The sequence below is a fragment of the Tursiops truncatus genome, chromosome 19 (assembly GCF_011762595.2).
Source record: "Tursiops truncatus isolate mTurTru1 chromosome 19, mTurTru1.mat.Y, whole genome shotgun sequence".
Classification (NCBI taxonomy): Eukaryota; Metazoa; Chordata; class Mammalia; order Artiodactyla; family Delphinidae; genus Tursiops; species Tursiops truncatus.
The window spans coordinates 44,478,303-44,498,492 of record NC_047052.1 but is presented as its reverse complement, the minus strand read 5'-3'; the positions used below and the strand labels follow the sequence as shown (position 1 = coordinate 44,498,492).

Sequence of the window (20,190 nt, the reverse complement as noted above, 5' to 3'; positions counted from 1 at the left end):
AACAAGTTCTTTTCCAACATGGTTGTAGTAAAATGGCTCCTGAGAAGAAAGGTGGTTAGGGAAAAACTAAGGGCTTTCTTTCATCTATAAGATAGGCTAGAGAAGACATCATCAATATTCACAAACATATCAGTGGAGTGGAGCTCAAGAAGCATGTACCTCAGGCATTCAAGGAGATCCAGAAATTCACCATGAAGGAGACAGGAGCAGTAGATAATACACTCAACAAGGCAGTCCAGGCCAAAGGAAAACAGAATGTCTCATACTTATCTTTATATGGATGTCCAGAAGGTTCTAAATGTTATTTTTCTTAGTGTACTGGTCACCTTAAAAAAAGTTTAGTCAGCATGAATGAAATAGCTTGTTTATTAATAATAAAGCAATATAACAAAAAAAATTTTCATTTTCCCCATGAGTTGTGAAATTCCATAGAAGACAATAATTCGGATGGAAGTACTGTTCCCTAATACTGTTTCTTTTCTAAAATAAATTTATTTATTTTATTTATTTTGGGCTGTGTTAGGTCTTCGTTGCTGTGCACGGGTTTCCTCTAGTTGCGTCGAGCGGGGGCTGCTCTTCATTCCAGTGTGTGGACTTCTCACTGCGGTGGCTTCTCTTGTTGCAGAGCACGGGCTCGAGGCTTGCAGGCTTCAGTAGTTGTGGCTCGCAGGCTCTAGAGCGCAGGCTCAGTAGTTGCAGTGCATGGGCTTAGGTGTTTCGCGGCATGTGGGATCTTCCTGGACCAGGGCTCGAACCTGTGCCCCCTGCATTGGCAGGTGGATTCTTAACCACTGCACCACCAGGGAAGCCCCCCTAATACTGTTTAACTACTGTTAAATAACTGAATTATAAACACGCTAAATATATGTACATATATTCACTATTCCTTAATTCATGTAATACTAAAAGATACGAAGAAAATGCACATAGAATAAACTTATTAAGTACTAAACTGAGAAGATTACATTTTCATCATATTTTGCTGTTGTTTAAACTGTAGAATTACCACCCATCCAGATCAGAGATTAAACATTCTGAGTAAATATCGTTTGACTCTCATATTTTTTTTCATGTATGTTCATGAATGAAATTATTCTGGAATATGTTGTTCAAGGGCTACATTTAATTTTATTATCAGAATTATGTTATTTAGTCTTTTAGCATGAGTGAACAATTTTTCCATAGGAGTTTCTGTTCCTTCAGGGGGTACCCTATACAATTATCTGATCCTCTGTTTTTTTTTAAAAAAGTTTTCTTCCAATTAGCCCTTTTTATTTACTCTCAAATTTTAATCATTTAAGATAATGTTTTCCTAGAAAATAAACTTTACTTTCTATATTTAAAAATTTGTGTCTAATGGTTTATATATATTTACATGACCTTTAAAAATTCATCTAAACATATGGTTGTATCACATTTCTCCTTTCTTATAATGTGGAGGCATTGTCAAAGTCTAGTAAATAATAGTTTTCTTCAAAGAAACATTTTGATTTAAAATAAAAATCCTTCAGTATTGTTCTTTATTCCATGATTTTGGCATTATTTTCCTTAAACCTTTCCATCAGTTCACTTGGAGGCATTTGCTCTTATTCTAGCTTGTTTGGGTAATCATTATTTAACTTGATAAATATTTGGACCCCATAATATGACAGGAACTGTTCTAAAAGCTGGAGATACAGTGGTGACAACAAATAAACTGCCTTCAATCTTCTTGGTTTTATACACAGAGCAATTTCCATTGAGAAGTGCTATGGCCACATTCATAGGATCTGATTTATAGGAGTCTCATTATCATTCACATCCAAATTGCCTGTGATTTTACTTTTGATTTACTCATTAATCTGAGAATTGTTTATATATGTAGCACTAAACTTCCAAGAGGTCAGAATTCATTTGGCTATTTTCTAATTTCCAAAATTTAATTGTGGTGATAAAATGGATTATGCCATTTGGCTTTAGAAATTTGTTAGAAACAAATCTCTTCCAAATGCCTTAAAAAATGCTGAGCACTCAACAACCCCACTTTCATGAAAACCATAAGGCTTTCTTTATAGTATGAGTTTTTTATGTAGCAAATGAAATTAATACTGAATCAAAGCTTTCTTTGCTTCATTCGATTTTACCAGTTTTCCTTCAGAATTAACATTCTGCTGTTCAGTAAGACATACATACAGATGGCATATTTGTCTATAATCTCTTAAGGTCTTCCTCTCATAGAAATGGTCTAATACTATTATTAATGATGGTCATTAAATCATTTAAATCCTCAAACTAATGTAACCCTTACAATCTGATAAGTAAGCAAACACAGAATTAAGTTACTTTCCAAAAAATTAGGAGGTAAGAGGTACTGAAACTAAGACATACCAAATAAATTGTATGACACAGCTTAAGGCTTTTCCAGATTAATTACAAAACACAAATTCACCTTTGGTGTGATTTTGTGGAAGTGCAACAAGATTTAAGTAATGATGGAAAGTTTCCCTAGATGAGTTAGACTTCAGTTCTATGCTGCACAATATCAATGACGTGGAGAATCTTTTCAGAATGATTCAGAAGGGATTCACACTACCATCTTACTTGTAGGACTTTACCCGATATTCTATAATTGATAACCAATCAGTAAAGCTTTCGTCCATTAATATAGATTGCATTAGGAATTCTTTGCTGTTGAGTGTGTTTCGTGCTCTGTCAAAAGGTCTTCCAATATTATTTACACTACGGGCTTTCTCAGAAGAAGGAATTAACTGAGATCAATTAACAAGTCATGAATAAAGACTTTTCCTACATTTTTATATCACAAGATTTCACAAGAGTGAAATAAAGTGAGAGCCTGGAGAAAATGCCCTCTCAAAATCTTTACGTTCATAGGATTTCTCAAAAGTGTAAATACTCTGGTGTTGAGCAAAGTATGAGTCATGACTAATGGTGTTCCCATAATATTTCCATTGATAAAGATTCTCATCACTGTGAATTTTCTGTTCAGCAAAATAAGAATGGTGACTAAAGATCTGGCCACTTTCCTTACATTTATAGGGTTCTGCATCAGTATGAATTTTCCTATGTCGTGTTAGTTGTGAACCCCAGATAAAAGATTTCCCACATTCTTTACATACGTAAGGTTCCTCACCAGTATGTATTCTCTGATGTCGTGTAAGCTGTGAACCCCAAAGAAAGGCTTTTCCACACTCTTCACATTCATATGATCTCTTTCCAGTATGGATTTTCTGATGTCGATTAAGTTCTGAACCACGAAAAAAGGTCTTTCCACATTCCTTACATTCATAGTTTCTCTCACCAGTATGAATTTTCTGATGTCGATTAAACTCTGAACCATGAATAAAGGTCTTTCCACATTCCTTACATTCATACGGTTTTCTCTCATTATGAATTTTCTCATGTTGAGCAAGGTATGAGGCCCATATAAAAGTCTTCCCACATTGCTTACATTCAAAAGGTTTCTTACCAGTATGAATTCGCTGATGTCGAGCAAGGTGTGAACTCCAGACATAGGCTTTCCCACATTTCTCACATTCATAGGGTTTCTTACCAACATGAACGTTCTGATGTCGAGCAAGATTTGAACCACGAATAAAGGCTTTTCCACATTCTTTACATTCATGAGATTTCTCACCAGTATGAATTCTCTGATGCTGAGTTAGGTGTGAGCCACGAGTAAAAGTTTTCCCACACTCCTTACATTCATAAGGTTTTTCACCAGTGTGAATTCTCTGATGTTTAGTAAGATGTGATCGCTGACTAAAGGCCTTCCTACAGTCATTACATTCATAGGGTTTTTCACCAGTATGAATTCTCTGATGTCGAGTAAGGTCTGAGCCACAACTAAAGGCCTTGCCACATTCCTTACATTCGTAAGATTTCTCACCAGTATGAATACGCTTATGGACACTAAGTTGTGAATGAAATCTAAAGGCCTTCCCACATTCCTTACATTTAAAAGGTTTTTCACCAGTATGAATTCTCCTATGACCAGTAAGACTTGAACGCAAACTAAAAGCCTTCCCACATTCTTTACATTCATATGTTTTCTTAGCAGTGTAAACTGTCTGATATTGAGTAAGTTCTGAATCAGGAAAAAAGGTCTTCTCACATTCCTTATTGTCACAAAATTTTCCACCAGTGTGAATTAACTGATGTTGAATACAGTCTGCGTCAGAACAAAATGCTTTCCTACACCCTTTAAATTCATTCAGTTTCTTTACTGTATTAAGTCTCTGAAGTAGATTAAAAGTTGTGTGCTGGTTAAATGTGGGCATTTTTTCACAGGTGAGTATAATCTGCTTAAAACATTCTTCCTGGTTTTCCTGTTGTGTTTCAAACTGACCTTTGCTTTCCAAATCACCTTTAAAACATAAACATTCAAGGCTATGTTTTTTACAAATTTCCATTATTTCCCACTGAGGCAATCCTCTGTCAAAAATGCCATTTTTTGGTGATGTCTTGGTCTTACACCTGGATTGCATGTCTGAAAAATAAGAAAACAAATTCATACTGTTTTACTGTTCAAAAAGAACTAAAATTTCCAAGGTAGATATAAGAAATAAATCCTAAAATAAATAGAGCAGGAACTTCCCTGGTGGCACAGTGGTTAAGAATCCACCTGCCAATGCAGGGGACATGGGTTTGATCCCTGGTTGGGGAAGATCCCACATGCCGAGGAGCAACTAAGCCCATGCACCACAACTACTCAGCCTGTGCTCTAGAGCCCACAAGCCAAAACTACCGAGCCCACGTGCCATAACTACTGAAGCCCATGCGCTCTAGGGCCCGCATGCTGCAACTACTGAGCCCAAGTGCTGCAACTACTGAAGCCCATGAGCCTAAAGCCCATGCTCTGCAACAAGAGAAGCCACCACAATAAGAAGCCGTGCACCACAACAAAGAGCAGCCCCCGCTCGCCACAGCTACAGAAAGCCCATGCGCAGCAACAAAGTCCCAATGCAGCCACAAAACATAAATAAGATAAAATAAAATAAATAGAGCATATGAAATGTGAATGGCTTAACAAATTCTGGGCAATATGAAAAAAGGGCAAGAAACAAACAGAAATTTTAACGAACTAAAAAAGCTGAGGCAGGTGATTAAATATATAAAGTTTTGCTCAGGGACTTCCCTGGTGGTGCAGTGGTTAAGAATCCACCTGCCAATGCAGGGGACATGGGTTTGAGCCCTGTTCCGGGAAGATCCCACATGCTGTGGTGCAATTAAGCCCATGTGCCACAACTACTAAGCCCACATGCCACAACTACTGAAGCTCATGAGGCTAGAGCCCATGCTCCACAACAAGAGAAACCACTGCAATGAGAAGCCCACGCACCGCAACGAAGGGTAGCCCCTGCTCACCACAACTAGAGAAAGCCCACGTGCAGCAACGAAGACCCAACACAGCCAAAAATAAATAATAAATTAAAAAAAAATATATATATATAAAGTTTTGTTCAGGTCAATTTCATCTGAGGAGTTCAACAACAACAAAAAAATAAGTGCAGGTACTACCCCAATCATGGGATATCAATTTAAAGACTTAAGATTGTTTTACCCAGTATGGTAAATCAACACTTAGCACATGTTAGGTATTAAAAAAAATTCTGTAAAAAAAACAATACACTACATGTCAAAAAAAAAAAGCAAAGGGGGGCAGTTATAGGAGGGAGTAAAGGATAATATTAAAAAAATCAGGGATCAGGAAGCACAATTGGCATCATGTGATAGCAATGTAATACACCTCATTGTCTAATCCCTTCCATCTCTACTGAAATGAGTACACATAATTCTACATTACTTTCTGTACAGATAAGAGGAAACAAAAGCATATCCATGCTAGCTCAGAGAAATGGAATCATACGTACTTACTCATTCTTCCATTTGCCTATTCACATTTAAATACTTTGCCCTGCTCATTTTCTCCACTGTGCCTATTAGTCAAGTCATATTTTGTCAGATGATCCCAACCAAGGTGTTTTTGTTTTATTTCTTGAGTTTATAGTATTGCTCATCCATTCGATTTTATGCTTTCAAGCCATTTCTCAAGTGACCTTTACCAAATCTCCATGGGATATCACATTTATTGGTAAAATATTTTAGAAGAACAAAGCAAGAAAATACTACAACTGCTACTATTTGAATATGCTGAAGGGCTTATCCAATTTCTACTATTGAAATTGTACTGGGGGGGTTGGGAGGGAGGCTCAAGAGGGAGGGGATATACGTATACACATAGCTGATTCACTTTGTTCTACAGCAGAAACAGAACATTGTAAAGCAATTATATGCCAATAAAAGAAAAAAAGAATTTGTACTGGTATTAGCATTTGGCTTAGAGACTGACAGAACATATGACATGTTCTCAAGGCTAAAGTAACGGAGATTGGTATCTAGGGTCTGTCTACAGGGGGTGTCCTAAACATCTCTCATGTTGAGTTATAACTGAAGGACCATAACCTAGGAATGTGGGTAAAACAGAGGTAGACCTACACAGGAACTACAGCTCAGTATCAATTTATCCCAGTGACCAAGGAAGGCAACGGATTGAGATAACAACAAAAATGCTTCAGAACTTGGTAAAAGCGAACAGAAATTCTCTATAAAGGAAGATATCCTAGTGATTAGTTTCACATTTTGCAAACAGTGTCTGGCACAAAATTAAAGAAATAACCAGACAACATGAATATAGAAACTATAGAAACAATAGATAAGCAGAAATACATCTATAAGGATTCTAGATATTGGAGTTATGAGACAGAGTTTAAAAATAACTATGCTCAAGTAGCTAAAACATAAAATTAATCATTTTATCAGAGAACAAGAAACCAATATAGGTCAAAAGAAAAATTCTATGAGAAAAAGACTGGAAAAGTCATAAGAGAAGAATTATGACATAGAAGATTCAGTTAGGAGATTAAACACAAGTGTAAATGGAAACTTACACAGAGAAGAATGGAAGAAGCAGCAATATTTGAAAAGATAATGGCTGAGAATCTTAAAAACAATGTCCATGAACAGGTGTATGAAAAAATAAATTACAGCATACCCATGAATGGAATACTACAGAGAAATAAAAAATAAACTAGTGATAAACACAACAACATAGATGAATCCGAAAATCATGCTAGCAAAAGAAACAAGGCCAAAAAAGTATACACTGTATAAGTCAATTTATATAAAATTCTAGAACATATAAACTAATCTAGAGTTGCAGAGAGCAAGTTAGTGATTTCTTTGGGATGGAGGTGGAAGAAGGGATGGATAACAAAGGGACACAAGGAAATTTGGCAATGACTGAAGTGTTTGTTGTCTTGATTATAGTGATAATTTCATGGATACACACACATGTCGAAACAGATCAAACTGTAACTTTAAATATGTGGAGTTTATTATTCTCCAATTATACTTCGATTAAGTTGTAAAATAAAAATTTTAGGACCAAAAGAAAACTAAAATCCTAAAGAAAACAAATATAATTTTAGTCACTCTAACTAGGCACTAGTGTATTAGTGTTTTCTTTATGTTAATGCCCAATCACACTAAAAATTAAAAGTATTAAGCCAACAAGTGATACGGATAAATCAAGCACAGAGCAGAATTATTGAATAAATATGAGTAGCAAATCGGTAAACAACTCAGGGGAAATATCTGTCCTCACTAGAAATCAATAGCCTTTATCCTATTAAATTATTAGAAGGTTTTAATTAAAAATGACCCATTTTTAGTGAGGCTACACTGAAACTTATTTTGTTCCTGACCTCCATATGAACCAACGCCCTCCAATCCTTAAGAAAACACAAGGATTAATGTCCACAATATACAAAAGCATTCAAGTAGTAGCTACCTCTAGGATGCCCATGTGCTTACCATGAATCAGCTGTTTGCTTCCAAACCTGTTTATACCAACTGTTCCTGATATTTTATTTATATATTTTAAATAACATTATGTAAAGAAATATGAGAGAAAGGTTGTCTGTTTTTATGAAAACTAAGCTGAATGCTCTACAAAAACTCATTCAAGAAGGCTACAAATTTTATGTTAGTAGTTTAGAGACTCAATCATAAAGACTGGAAAAAAATAGGAGGGCAGCTCAAAATGAAAACATGGGAAGATCCTGAACTCACCTCCTCCCACAGACACATCAAATCTAGTTAAATACAGATACCCTCTGAAAAAGACCTGACACTTAACTGAAAAGCTCTTGCACAGCAAAAGATCAAAGGGTCACACTGAGACAGGCAGGAGAGGTAGAGAAGTAGTCTTTCCAAAAACCCCACCCCTGGTGTGGCAACTCACAGTTGGGGGGGATCTCACAAACACAGAGTTCCCTAGGAGGAGCAAAGGGTTCAAGCCCCACATTAGACACCCCAAACCTTGGGACCTATACTAGAGAGATGAGCCTTCAAAATGCTTGGCTTTGAAAACCAATGGGGCTTATGTCCAAGAAAACCAAAGGGTTATAGGAAATGGGGATTCTGCTCTTAAAGGGCTTGTGCACAGATTTACTCACCCGAGGACCCAGGGAAAAAGCAGAAGTTGCAAAGTGCCTAGACCATATATGGAGATCCTTTTGCTAATATTAAATTATCTGCTGGGACCTGCTGTAACTGTCTCCAGGGATGGAGGTGCTGGCGGGTGCCACTTTACACTCTCCCTCTACTTTGCAAGCACCAGTGGGATGTGCTCCCCACAGTCCCACCCAAGCTGGTGACTGGGATTGCCCCAGCCTTGTGTGTCCGCACAGCCATACCCAACCCATTGGGCAGTCTTGCCCCAGCCTGGTGCTCTCTGCAGCCCCACCCAACACAAGTCGAGTCAACATGGGGGACGTCCACATACCCAAGCCCGCATCCAAGGGGACATCCCTTGAATACCTGGCTCTGAGGGCCAGGGGGGGTTGTGTTTCTGGGTTCCATGGGACTGAAAAAATCAGAGAGTTCTTGGCAGACTATTACCCCCAGGGTACTGCAAAGACAGCAGACTGAAACACAGTCCCAGTCTTCCTATAACCACTCTTCAAGACTGGGAGAGGTAGCTGTTTCACCTAATACATAGAAGCAGAAATAAAGAGTCAAGCAAAATGAGGGAAAAAGAAATATGTTCCAAATGAAAAAGCAAAATAAAATCCCAGGAAAAATATCTTAATGAAATGAAGATAAGTAATTTATCTGATAAAGAGTTCAAAGTAATGGTCATAAAAATGCTGAGGAGCATCTGACCTTGGAAGAAGAATGAACACTGAGAGAACTTCAACAAAGATGGAAATATAAAAAAGTACCGAACAGAAGTAACAGAGTTGAAGAATACTGAACTGAAAAACACACTAGAGGTGTTCAACAGCAGACTAGATAAAACAGAAGAAAGGACTGGTGATTAGAAGACAGGGTAGTGAAACTCATACAAACAGAGAGCAAAAAAAAAAAGTTTTTAAAACTGAAGATAGCTTGACAGACCTATGGGACAACATCAAGCAGAACAACATTCACATTATAGGAGTCCCAGGAGAAGAGAGAGAGAAAGAAAACTTATTTTGAAAAATAAGGTTGAAAACTTCCATAACCTGGGGAAGGAAACAGACATCTAGATCCAGGAACCCCAGAGAGTTCCAAACAAGATAAACAAAAAGACATCCACACCAAGACGCAATATAATTGAAATGTCAAAAATTAAAGATAACGAGAGAACTTTAAAAGCAGCAAGAGAAAACAACTTGTTACACACGAGGGAACCCCATAAGACAATGAGCAGATTTTTCAGCAGAAACTTTGCAGGCCAGAAGGGAGTGGCATGAGATATTCAAAGTACTAAAAGCAAAAAACTTACAGTCAAGAATACTCTACTTGGCAATGTTATTATTCAGAATTGAAGGAGAGATAAAGAGTTTACCAGACAAGCAAAGGCTAAAGGAGATCACTACAACTACACCAGCCTTACGAGAAATATTAAAAGGACTTTTTTAAGCTGGGAAAAGGGCACTAGTTAGGACACTATAACATATGAAAAAAAACCTCAGTGGTGAAGGTAATATCTAGTAAAGGTAGTAGACTAATTACTTATAAAGCTAACATAAAAGTTAAAAGACAAAAGTAATAAAAATAACTATAACTACAATAATTAGTAAAGGGATACACAAAATGAAAAGATGTAAAATATGAAATCAGAAACAAAATGTGGGAGGAGAGGAGTAAAAATGTAGAGTCTTAGAATGCATTCAAGTTAACTTGCTATCAACTTAAAGTAGAGTGTACATATACATACACACACACACACAGGCACACACATATATGCTGATATTTGTGAGCCTCATGACAACTACAAAGCAAAATTCTATAATACAGAAAAGATGAGAATGGAATCTGGAAAAAAAAAACACTAAAGAAATTCATCAAATCACAAGGGAAAAGAGCAAGAGAAGAGGAACCACAAAACAGCCAGAAAATAATTAACAAAATGGCAGTAAGTATATCCTATCTATAATTATTTTAAATGTAAATGAATTAAATTCATTATTCAAAAGACATATAGTGGCTGAATGGATAAAAAAGAAGACCCATCTATCTGCTGCCTATGAAAGACTCACTTCAGGTTTAAGAATACACACACACTAAAAGTGAGGGGATGGAAAGAGTGTTCATGCAAAAGGAAACAACAACAACAACAAAAAAGCTGGGGGAGCTATACTTATTTCAGACATAAAAGATTTTAAAACAAAGACTATAATATAACACAAACATGGGCATTGCATAATGATAAAGAGGTCAATACAACAAGAAGATATAACACCTGTAGATATCTATGCAACCAACACTGGAGCACCAAAATATATAAATCAAATATTATCAGACCCTAAAGGGAGAAATTGACAGCAATACAATAATAGTAAGGGACTGTAATATCCCACTTACATCAATGGATAAATCATCCAGACAGAAAATCAATATGGAAACATGCACCTTAAATGACACATTAGACCATATTAACTTAATAGATATATATAGAACATTCCTTCCAAAAGCAGCAGAGTATCCATTTTTTTCAAGTGCACATGGAACATTCTCCAGGATAGATCATATAGTATGCCACAAGTCTCAATAAATTTAAGAAGACTGAAATCGTATCAGCCATCTTTTCTGACCACAACAGTATAAAATGGGAAAGAAATCCCAAAAAGAAAACTGGAAAAATCACAAATATTTGGAGATTAAATAACATGCTCCTGAACAACCAACAGGTCAACGAAGAAATCAAAGAAGAAAACAAAAGATACCTTTAGACAAATGAAAACATACCAAAATCGATGCCTTGCAGCAAAAGCAGTTCTAAGAAGGAAGTTCATAGTGATACAGGCCTACCTCAAGAAACAAAAATATCTCAAATGAACGATCTGACCTTACACCTAAAGGAACTAGAAAAAGAAGAACAACAAACTAAGCCCAAAGGTAGTAGAAGGAAGGAAATAAAAGACCACTAAAGAGACTAATAGCGACTAATTACTAATAGAGACTAAGAGACTAATAGTGAGACTAGACTCACTAGTAGAGACTAAAGAGATATTAGAGGGAGTTCATTGGTGGCCTAGTGGTTAGGATTCTGGGCTTTCACTGCTGTGGTCCAGGTTCAAATCCTGGTTGGGGAACTGAGATCCTGCAAGCCATGTAGTGCAGCCAAAAAAAAAAGATAGTAGGAAAGATCAATGAAACTGAGAGTTGGTTCTTTAAAAAAATAAAATTGACAAACCTTTAGCTAGATTCACTAAGAAAAAAGGAGATAGGGCTCAAATAAATCAAATGAAAGAGAAGTTAAAACTGATGACAAAGAAATACAGATGACCATAAGGGACTATTATGAACAATTATTCACCAACAAATTGGACAACCTAGAAGAAATGGATAAATTCTTAGAAACATACAATCTTCCAAGACTGAACCATGAAGAAATACAAATCAGAATAGACTGATTACTAGTAGTAAGGAAATTGAATCAGTAATCAAAAACCTACCAGCAAAATAAATCTCATAGACACAGAGAACAGAATGGTGGTTGCCAAAGGGGTGGGGGGTCGGGCGAAATGGGTGAAGAGGGTAAAGAAGTACAAACCAGCAGTCATAACATAAAGTAGTCATGAGGATATAATGCAAAGCATGGTGGTTATAGTCAATAATATTATATGGCATATTTTGTAACTTTGTATGGGGATAGAGGATCTCTAGACTTATTGTAGTGGTCATTTCACAGCGTATACAAATATCAAATCATTATGTTGTATACCTGAAACCAATATAGCGTTGTATGTCAATTACAGCTCAATAAAAAAATTTTTTTAAAGATTGGGAAAAATAAAGCATCTACAGTTAAACTGCCTAAATTCCCACTCCCTTTTAACAAAACAGAACCAAGAAATAGGAGAATGAATTATTGGAATGGTTGACATAAGAAAGAATAGGCAGAACTGCAATTAGGGAGAACATGTCATGGCCCTCTACTGAAACATGGATGAAATAGTTATGGGTGATAAATAAATAGCACAGGTTATTTACAGTATTCATTTAATTTTGTATGATTTAAAATAACTTTTTTCAATGAAGCATCTTAAATTAGTTGGGCACATGATTTTCTAACTTTGAACCCTTTGGCTAAGGAATCTCATATCTGAAATATAAGTATCATCTAATGCAGAAAAATCCCAGGAATAACTGACGTGTACCAAGAGTGGTAACTTCAGTAACAAGAAATGCAGAACAACCTTAATATATAATAGTATAATCATAATATGTGAAAATAAACTAAAATTAAAAACATACATGGTAGTGTTTAGGGAATAAAAATATAAAACTGTATATACCTTATAGAACAAAGTAAGTTTTAAAAGCATTTATTTTGAAATAATTATAGATTCACAAGAATTTGCAAAGATACTCCAGAGAGTCTTGTGTACCCTCTGCCCAGTTTTGCCCAATGAATACATCTTACATAATTATACTACAATATAAAAATCATGAAATAAACATTGGCACAATATATGTGTACAGTTTTATGTCATTTCATCACATATGTGGATTCCTGTAATCACCACAAGAATCAAGATACAGAAATAGTCCATCACGACAAAGATGTTCTCTCTCATGCTATCTCTTTATAGTCATAACCACCACCACCACTGCTCCCTGCCCATTCCTAACCCCTGGCAACCACTAATATGTTCTCAATCTCTAACTTTGTGATTTCCAGAATTTTGTATAAATGAATTCAATATAGTATGTGAATGTTATAGGTCAATTACACTTTTGAGATTGGCATTTTTCATTCAGCATAACATCCTTGAGATTCATTCAAGTTTTTCCATGTATCAATAGCTCGGAAAAAGAACAATTTTAAAACATCAATATAGGTTCTGGAATTTAGAAACATGATTCCAATAAGGAAATAAAATTTATTTTCTTTCCTTGATATTTCCAATAAAAAAGAAGCTCCAAGAGTAAGTTATTTCAACCTGACTCCTGCCCATAACAGAAAATTCATCAATTACCATCTAGTTGCCAAATATACCCCTCGCTTCCTTTTGACAGCCAGGACTTGTCTTTTATGACACTGTACTCTCTCCTCATTGTCTTCCAATAGCCCTAACCTCTCTCCTGCCATTTCCTCTTCACTGTAGCAAGAAACCATAAAAAAGCAGCCTATTAGGCCTTCTCTTAATGTAAAGCCTACTCTGCAGAAATTTATGAAAATGTTCCAGTCATAGGAAAGAATACCAAGTTTCTTAATTGATTACACTCTTTGTTAACCCTTCTTAACCTAAAATGAAATTGTAAAATCAATAAAAGTTCCTTAAAAGAAAGAGTTAATTAATGAAGAAAATGCAGAAGCAAGGAGAAACTAGGCAAAATAAGAAAAATTCAAGAGATAGCAGGTAAAATGAAAAACAGGGTCAAAAATGTTTTTTTAGAGTGATGAAATTTACAAATATAGAAATGGAAAAAAAGAAATGGGAAGAAACTTAATCCAAACCATAGATAAACTGACCACTGGAGAAAAAGAATGGCATTTACATTTTTGTAACATGAAGGAAAAATGAGAGCACTGAAATGGAGTGGTATTTGGAGTTGAAGAGAAGGTTCAGTTGGAAATTCATGTTGAAAACGTTACTTTTATTTCTAGGTCTCAGGCCTTTATCCACAGGCTTTTGGCCTCTGAGGAGGAAATTCTAGACCAATATTACAGAGATGTTACTGACTTACTAAACAGCTGGGTGTTATCTGCAATGATGGCCTCCTTGTGCCTGCTCAGCCCTCACTCACCTGGGCAAGGTCCTCCTGTCTCATCCTTCAAAACCATCCAGGGCTCTTTCCCCTTCTCCAGTAAAGAGAACACATCTGGCTGATAAAGGCAAAGTCCTGATCAGAAAATAAGAAATAGGAAATTACCACATGGTAAGGGTTCCGTAAGTCCCTGAGTTATTAGAAAGGGCAAGAAAAATGCATAAAAGATGGGGAAGATGGAGTTTCCCAATGATGATGACTATTGCCAAATTTATAAAACACAAACCATTTTCCCAGAAATAGGTCAGAAATCCCCCTAGACACTTGAAAGGCAATCCAAAAGTTCACAATGTAGGAATCAGGAATTTCTGGGATCAAATTCTGAATCTTACCCAGTGAGACCATGTTGCTGTAGTTCTCCAACATCACGTCTCTGTACAAAGCTCTCTGTTCCAAGTCCAGGCACTCCCACTCCTCCTGAGAGAAGTCTACAGCTACATCCCTGAACATCATCAACTGCTGAAATGACAAACCCAAACATCAACAGTGAAGTTAAAAGAAATCTTTTAGATGGATGGGGAGAAGATGGAAAAGGGAACTGCAGGAAGAGGTCCATACATTCAGCAAAAAACTGGAGTTGGCTGCCTGTAGTGTGGGGGGAAATGATGTGGAATTTAGTGTCCCTGAAACCAAGTGCCTATATGCTCTTAAAATCTCCTGTTGGGCTTCCCTGGTGGCGCAGTGGTTGAGAGTCCGCCTGCCGATGCAGGGGACACGGGTTCGTGCCCTGGTCCGGGAAGATCCCAGATGCTGCGGAGCGGCTGCGCCCGTGAGCCATGGCTGCTGAGCCTGCGTGTTCCGCAACGGGAGAGGCCACAACAGTGAGAGGCCCGCTTACAGCAAAAAAAAAAAAAAAAAAAAAAAAAAAAATCTCCTGTTGCTCAGTCACAACATTGTTATGGCCTTCCTGTAACAAACATCAAGACAACAGGATGGCAGCCCAGAATAACAGATATCATATGAGTTCTTTCTTGATACCACCAAGAGGCTATAACAGCCTGGAATAATCAACTCCAGATTTACTATGTGCGAATAGTCTTTTTTTTTCTTTCAGCTTCTTTTACTTGAATTTTCTATTAGTTGAAGTTGAAAGGATTCTTAAGAGATACACTCTCTAACTGAATACCATTTTCTGTGGAGAATGTATAAAATCTCTAGGCTGTCAGCTGACTATCAGCACATGTCTTGTTAATGATATTATTCTCTCATTGATTTCCTGGCAAAATCCCAGATCTCTCTGAACTCAACCTCCTCTTATATTCTCTATCTAAAAGCATGACAAAGTGCCACTATTAAAATGAATACCAGCTAACACCAACTCCCATCTTCCTTAATTGAAACACCCCATTATATAGAGTAAATAAAAGCTTTCATGTAGTGGGTCCCTTTTAGTCACACAATTCCACCTTGTTGAGCCACAGTTTTGATTTTTAAAAGTCTCTACTATTTCCTTTAAACAATATCTTTTCCTTCAGTACTCTGTCAAAGTATTAGGTCACAGGAAGTATTGAATGCCATGTTGGAGAGAAGAGGGACATCTAGGGAAGGCACTGGACTGTTTCACAACTATCACTTACCATGCTGAATAGTGACTCAGGTAAGCAGTTTAAGGATAAGGAATAAAAATATTGACATGATATGATATAAATGGTTATATTTTTGGAGAGAAGAAATTCCAACTCACATGGGCCATAACTTAAAATTCCAAGAGTCGCTCAGTCTTCTAGATGCCTCTCCCAGTGAAGCAGTCTTGGGAAAGCAGAGCTAGAGGGAAGGAATAATGAGAGGTCAGGCTTTCCTCAGATCTTTCAAATGGAGTAAGAATACCATTTTATTCCTTGAAGGAAGGTCAGAGGGAATCTGCAGAAATTCTGGCCCTATCCAAAACCCAAGAGACTCAAATACAGCAGGATGAAGTTTCAGTCCAATCAGTAATGCTAAATCATGACACGGATCAGGATATTCGGGATATGAGATAAGGCCATTCTGACTTGCTCTGAATAACCCCTTTAACAATAAGGACCCAAAGTTAGACATCCCCAGGGAAACTCTCCAATCTGGGAGCCCAGTGCATTTGCCCAGGGCCCTCCTGTGTACTTCCCTGTACGACAGTGGCCTTTCATCTATCTCCTCTATGTCCCACAAAGTGTATAATACTTACTGCCTCATTTTTATCTAAAGCACTCATACCACAAAACTAAGGGCAACCATAAACAAAATGAAAAGATAACCTATAGAATGGGAAAAATATTTGCAAACAATGCAACCAAAAAGAGATTAATCCCCAAAATACAAGAACAACTCATACAGCTCAATACAAAAAGAACAAACAACCCAATCAAAAAATGGGCAGCAGCTCTAAATAGACACTTCTCCAAAGAAGACATAAGAAACATTCATTCCTATGAGGAGTAGACTACACCCTCAATAAGTGTATGCGAGCAGGAATGCTATGAAAAGGTGATTGATGGTGGAGGTGGTAAAAGGAGGCATAGAGATGTCAGGGAGATTCAAGGTGGCAAAACACATAGGCTGTATTCTTTTATTTTTTAAGCAGTTTTACTGATACATAATTCATATACTATACAATTAATGCATTTAAAGTGAGCAATTTTTTTTAGCAAATTAACATATGCAACCACCACAAGTTAATTTTAGAATATTTTCATCACCTCAAAAAGAAATCCTGTATCCTTTAGCTATTACTCCTTGTCCCCTCAACCCCCTACACTCTCCCTCCACCTCTCTCTCAACCCTAAGTAACCACTAATCTACTTTCTGTCTCTACAGATTTCCTGTTCTGGATTTTCATAGGAATGGAATAATATAGTATGTGAACTTATTGTGACTGGTTGTCAAAATTGTGAAAACATTTAGTATAAAGTTTTCAAGGTTCATCCAAATTGTAGCATGTATCAGTATTTCACTCCTGAAATACTGGCTGAGTAATATTCCACTGTATGGACAGACAACATTTTGTTTACCCATTCATCTGTTAATGGACATTTGGATTGTTTCCACCTTTTGGCTATTATAAACAACGCTGCTATGATTATTTATGTACAAGTGTTTGCTTAATACCTGTTTTGTCATTTTCAGAGTATGAGTTTCACCTTCAGTTGTTAAATTTATTCCTAAACATTTTATTTGTTTTGGTGCTACTGTGAATGGAACTTCTTCCTTAATTTCATTTTTGGATTGTTCACTCCAAGTGTATAATATACAATTGATTTTATTTATTGATCTTGTATCCTGAAACTTTGTTAAACTTATTTATTAGTTCTAACAGTGTTTTGGGGTATGTATTCCTTAGGATTTTCTATATAAAAGAGCATGTTATCTGCAGATAGAGATGGTTTTACTTGTTTTCCAACCCAGATGCTTTTTCTTTTTCTTGTCTAATTGCCCTGGCTAAAACTTCCAGTACAATATTGAATAAAAGTGACAAAGGCAGACATTCTTGTCTTATTACTGATCTTAGGGGAAAAGCATTCAGACATTCACCATTAATAGTTGTAGGATTTTTATAGATAACCTATATGAGATTGAGGAAATTCCCTTTTATTCCTAGTTTATAGTGTTTTTATAATGAAAGGGTATTGGCTTTTGTCAAATGCTTTTTTGGTGTCTATTAAAATGATCATGTAATTTATGTTTTTTATTCTATTGATATGATGCATTACATTAATTGATTTTTGGACGTTCAGATAACCTTGCATTCCTGGGACACATTCCACTTGGACATGTTGCATAATTCATTTCATATGTTGCTGGATTTTGTTTGTTAGCATTTTGTTGAGGATTTTTTTTTTTTTTTTTTTTTTTGCGGTACGCGGGCTTCTCACTGTTGTGGCCTCTCCCATTGCGGAGCACAGGCTCCAGATGTGCAGGCTCAGCGGCCATGGCTCATGGGCCCAGCCGCTCCATGGCATGTGGGATCTTCCCGGACCAGGGCACGAACCAGTGTCCCCTGCCTCGGCAGGCGGACTCTCAATCACTGCGCCATCAGGGAAGCCCTGTTGAGGATTTTTGTATCATATTTTTATGAGATAAGCTTTGTTTGGTTTTGGTATCAGGGTAATACTAGCCTCATTGAATGAATTGGGAGCTTCACTGTATTCTTTAATTGCAGAAAAGAAGATACTGTGGCTCTCAGAGCTGATAGTAGGGGTCTTCCTGAACCAGGTTAGGTTCTGAACAACAAAGAAGGCCTGGATATTCAGAGAGGTTATCTTTAAAAGAAACTGTCTTCTATTGTAGTAACAGAGGAAGGAATTCCTGAGCATAAGAACCTAAAAAACTACCTTTGCCCTGTTCACCTTTTCATAGGAAAGTGCCAGTGACAGGTATACCAAAAAAAAAAAAAAAATCACACTCCAAAAACACAATCAGAAACACCATGTCCAAAGATAATGTTAGATAAAAGTTTGGAAAGAGTGTCCAAATTCCCCATGTATAAAGAAAACTCACTAAAAATTTCAGAGAAGATTAAAATTATTACCCAACATTCCAATATGAATTTTTAAAAGTTATGATACAATCATAGCTCAGAAGCAAGACTACATGCACAAATCATACAATGATCTCAGGAAAGGGGAGGAAGTGATAGGCAGACCACATATGAAAGCTAGTCCAATTCAAGAATGAAAGAGAACCACTTCATAGGCAAAACCACTTTAGAAATGAAGAATAATTACAAAGAGCACAACATATGACAAATACTACAGAAAGTACAGCATGGAACAAAAAATATAAAAGTTAGAAAATGGGGCTTCCCTGGTGGCTCAGTGGTTAAGAATCCACCTTCTAATGCAGGGGACACGGATTCGAGCCCTGGTCCGGGAAGATCCCACGTGCCGTGGAGCAACTAAGCCCCTGTGCCACAACTACTGAGCCTGCGCTCTAGAGCCCGTAAACCACGACTACTGAGTCCATGTGCCACAATTACTGAGCCTGCACTCTAGAGCCCATGCTCTGCAACAAGAGAAGCCACCGCAATGAGAAGCCCATGCACTGCAACAAAGAGTAGCCCCGCTCTCCGTAACTAGGGAAAGCCTGCGCACAGCAACGAAGACCCAATGCAGCCAAAAATAAACAAATAAAATAAATAAAATTTTTTTTAAAAGTTAGCAAATGGAACAAAATGAAACAAAGAGATGATAATTATTATAAGAAAAAAATGAAAGTCAGAAGTGGTCCAACTTGCTGGACAGCCACATGTAAATCAATGAAGTTAGAACACACCTTCACGTCATACACAAAAGTAAATCCAAAATGGCTTAAAGACTTAAATATAAGACAAGAAACCATAAAACTCCTAGAAGAGAACATAGGAAAAACATTCTCTGACATAAATCATATCAATGTTTTCTTAGGTCAGTCTCCCAAGTCAGTAGAAATAAAAGCAAAAATAAACAAACGGGACCCAATCAAACTTACAAGCTTTTGCACAGCAAAGGAAACCATACACAAAACGAAAAGACAACATACAGATTGGGAGAAAATATTTGCAAATGATGCGACCAACAAGGGCTTAATTTCCAAAATATACAAACTGCTCATACAATTCAATAACAACAAACCAACCCAATCAAAAAATGGGCAGAAGACCTAAACAGACATTTCTCCAGAGAAGACATACAGATGGCTAATAGGCACATGAAAAGATGCTCATCATCACTAATTATTATAGAAATGCAAATCAAAACTACAATGAGGTATCACCTCACACCAGTCAGAATGGCCATCATTAAAATCCACAAATCATAGATGCTGGAGAGGGTGTGGAGAAAAGGGAACCCTCTTACACTGTTGGTGGGAACGTAACTTGGTGCAGGCACTGTGGAAAGTAGAATGGAAGTTCCT

General features: G+C 36.8%; 1 protein-coding gene across 9 annotated transcripts in view; it reads right to left on the bottom strand.

Moving 5' to 3' along the window:
* Positions 1–348: 348 nt before the first annotated feature.
* The window catches only part of ZNF790 (zinc finger protein 790), a 39,966-nt gene continuing 20,124 nt past the window's right edge, over positions 349–20,190 (bottom strand). For 5 of the 9 annotated variants that reach the window (XM_073796527.1, XM_073796526.1, XM_019941118.3 and 2 more), the window contains exons 2-5: positions 16,010–16,089; positions 14,658–14,784; positions 14,305–14,400; positions 349–4,486 (exon numbers count right to left, since the gene is read on the bottom strand). In XM_073796527.1, the coding sequence (XP_073652628.1) occupies positions 2,808–4,486; positions 14,305–14,400; positions 14,658–14,784; positions 16,010–16,018 (1,911 nt within the window). In that variant the 5' untranslated portion in view covers positions 16,019–16,089 and the 3' untranslated portion in view covers positions 349–2,807. The remainder of the gene's footprint in view (positions 4,487–14,304; positions 14,401–14,657; positions 14,785–16,009; positions 16,090–20,190) is intronic. The other 4 variants (XM_073796529.1, XM_019941122.3, XM_033844265.2 and 1 more) reach the window with 1 other exon arrangement.